We start from the raw sequence: 3319 nt of genomic DNA, 5'->3' as shown, positions 1-3319 counted from the left end.
CGTTCGATTTTTACAATTTGCTCCCAGTCCTCTTCTGCGTGTTCTAGGGTCTCATCAATTCATCCTCATCTCTCGCTGCCCCCTCGTCTTCTTCGACCCTTTCACCGACGGATTCATCTGATTTACATACATCGCATATATGCAACCACCAAACAAATCCAATTTCTAACAGGATTCAGATAAAATCCCTGCCGAATTTTCTATTATTATCAAGATTTGGGCATTAATTATGATAATCTTTGTTAAATTTCGATTCTCATCATTGTTGAATGTGAAAACCAACAAGATTTCTGGCAATCTCCGAGTTTTTGGCCCTGGTTTGAATCCGTTTGCTCCTTACAACTTGGCCAATCATTCCTCTCGCTAATTTTGTTTATAGTTTTTGTTTTTGAAAATTATGTAAACTGTTTGAGGATAGGTCGGAGCTCTGAAATTTCAGGTATTTTTAATTGGGTCTAATCTATTCATATATTTTCTGGGTTTCTGTTGAGATTTGAAGATAAGACCAAATTCACTGATAAATTGAAACTTGTGCCTTGAATGTTTGTGTGTGTGTTGTTTTTTTCTTTTCATCTCATGTGAAAAAACTTCATTACTATAAAAACTTCTGCCTTGACCCTTTGAATACAACGTTAAAGGTTAAGAATTTGAGCGTTTTGGTCGACCATCGAAGATAAATGTGAATTTGTGAGTTGAGATTTGTAAGATTACTGGACTAGAAATACTTTTGGGGGGACTGTTGTGTGATATAAAGAAGAAAAAGGAATATTTTCAATGATGCCAGGGTTTGAGATCGGACTAATCAGGAAGAGCAGGCAGTTGGGTAGGTTGGGAGGCGACAGGGATGATCGAGGTTGGACTCCGCTTCACATTTTTGCTCGGAAAGGTGACCTCAAACAGGTAATATTTTTACCCCTTTACAGTGATTTTTTCTTGTGTTCTCTCTCTCTCTCTCTCTCTCTCTCTCTATATATATATATATATTCTGTATTTTCTTTCATTGATTGTGCAATATGTATGGTGTTGAAATTCAGTCAGTAATATATATTCACCAGTGGATTTTCATTGTTAGGATAATTTAGATCCTGAGAAACCGTCACTATAACTTGATGATAAAAACAGGGATTTAGTGAGTGATGAATGCAGTACCTCATGTTTTTAGGCAATGAAATACAAACATCAAGAAAACACTCACCACTTGAACGCTTTTGGTATATTTGCAAGAAAGTGTTGGTGAAGAGTCCTGCCAAATATGTAAGGGTAGTGCTGTGGGAAGTCTTGGTCCTCGAAAAATCTCTTTTGTGGAAGTAGTTATTAAGATTCATGAACATGAATTACTATATTTTTGTGGCTCGGGCAACACAGGCTGATATATTATGGAGCAGAGTTTAAGATGCTTAAGTAAGGTAAAGAAATGTCAAGGGTCTGAAGTAGATTCTTCCTTTGATATTTAGCTCTTAAAGTCACGTGGACGGGGATCTGGAAGTTAGAATGAATTTTTTGCATTGGTTGGTTTTGACATGGATTATGAGAACAGAATAAGGTTCTGTCTATTTATTTGAACTGTTGATTAGCGTCTTTGACAGACAAAGAACTTTACATCATAATGAACTGTGATATTTAGTTCTAAAGTTGAAAGATACGACAACCACGATTCGTCATGTTAGAGTTGAAAGATATTTGAGGTCAAGACCAGCCATATATAGTTTCTAATGTTGGGCAACCACGAAAACAAGATTTAGAAGATACATATGGGTAGAATCAGAACGTTAAAATGGATTTGTGGTGTTAATATAATATGGCAAAGAACTGTGAGACTTAATGTGGGATAAACATCCTTGAAAGACGACATCTTACAGTTCCAGACCATTTTCTTGTAATATCATGGTTTACAAACTGCCAACCCCCCAACCCCCACAAAAGAAAAAATGACAAAAAAATAAGAGAAAAAACTTGAAAGATATCGAGGTCATAGATAATTATTCTGGTTGTATATTAAAAGAAAAGTCAGCCTAAGGAACGCTAGTAAAAAAGAGCTTTTATAACTTTTATTTATTCTCTCAAATTTTTGTGGATTCTTTTCATCTTTTTTAGGTGAAACGGCTTCTCGATGAAGGAATGGATGTTAATGTGGCTGCTTGGGGCCCAAAATCGCATGGTGTGACCCCCCTCCACCTTGCTGCTAAGGGGGGTCATATTAAAGTTATGGATGAATTGCTAGAGCGTGGTGCTGACATTGATGCACGAACGAAGGGTTCATGTGGCTGTGAGTACATGATGCAGAAACGTTTGGCTAAAGTTCAATGCTTATTTATAAGTAATTAATAATTTTCAAAATAAATAAGTCTTTATCTGATCAAAATTGGAAACAAGTTACTTATTTTGATAGACAACAGAAAGATAAGAGTTACAATCAAATAAGCAACTTTTTTACTTAAAAGTAAGGAACAATATTACTTGTCCAAAAATATTTGAATTTAGCGTTTTTAAGCTTAGCCAAACATGTGTTTTTCTTTGGGAAACAAAGAAGAAACATTAAATTTGCTGCTCTATCTTATTTCTCTCTCCTTTTTTTTTTTTGGACACAGGGACACCACTTCACAATGCAGCTAAAGAAAGAAATAAGAAAGCAATTAAGTTCCTGGTTGGTAACGGGGCATTTTTGCCTGATGACATCAACGACACAAGGTTCAATCCACCTCTTCATTATTGTCCCGGTCTTGAATGGGCTTATGAAGAGTTGAAGCGCCTCCAGTTGGATAACTCTTCATCTAGTGAAGCATCCTACAGCTCGGAAAACTGATGGTTTACTCTTTAAGTTGTTGCTTCTTTGCATGCTGTCTTGGAACTGAAGCAGACTCAATTTTACATGCTCTTCTTAAATCTTGGTGCTGTATATGGTTTAGTTTGCAATGGAATAAATGTAAGATTAGAATGTTTGAAGGTCATGTTTCATGTGTTTGCTTTATCTGTCTCAGATATATAAGTCAAATCTTACTCATATGAGATCAAACCTTTGATTGGGTATGTATTGGTTTTGTGTCCTGTTTGGTTAATGTGATTGGTGTGTTTGTTAATCCTGTTTGGGGTATATGTTTTAATCTCTAGGCTGTTTCGTCTTTTATTCTTGAGCGCTACACCTTGAATGACTTACAGAAAATCAACTGTATGGACATATTCTCAGAAGAGTTATAAGTTTTGATGATCATTAGTCATATTGTCCAATGAAGTTGAAATGCATTCTTTCATTGGATAATGTGACAGTGATTCACTGCCACCGAGGCCGATGAAAATCATCGATGATGAATAGCATTATTCT

At 35.9% G+C, this 3319-nt stretch overlaps 1 protein-coding gene across 1 annotated transcript; it reads left to right on the top strand.

Moving 5' to 3' along the window:
- On the top strand, positions 1-3080 carry LOC111390998 (phytochrome-interacting ankyrin-repeat protein 2-like). Its single transcript, XM_023016133.1, has 3 exons — positions 1-900; positions 2095-2266; positions 2589-3080. Exons 1-3 carry the CDS (start codon positions 775-777, stop codon positions 2801-2803), a joined length of 513 nt encoding a protein of 170 aa, XP_022871901.1. The 5' UTR covers positions 1-774; the 3' UTR covers positions 2804-3080.
- The last annotated feature ends 239 nt before the right edge of the window (positions 3081-3319 follow it).

Source organism: Olea europaea, unplaced genomic scaffold (genome assembly GCF_002742605.1).
Source record: "Olea europaea var. sylvestris unplaced genomic scaffold, O_europaea_v1 scaffold74, whole genome shotgun sequence".
Lineage (NCBI taxonomy): Eukaryota > Viridiplantae > Streptophyta > Magnoliopsida > Lamiales > Oleaceae > Olea > Olea europaea.
The sequence above is the reverse complement of the archived record's forward strand: the minus strand, read 5'-3'. Positions and strand labels throughout refer to the sequence as shown.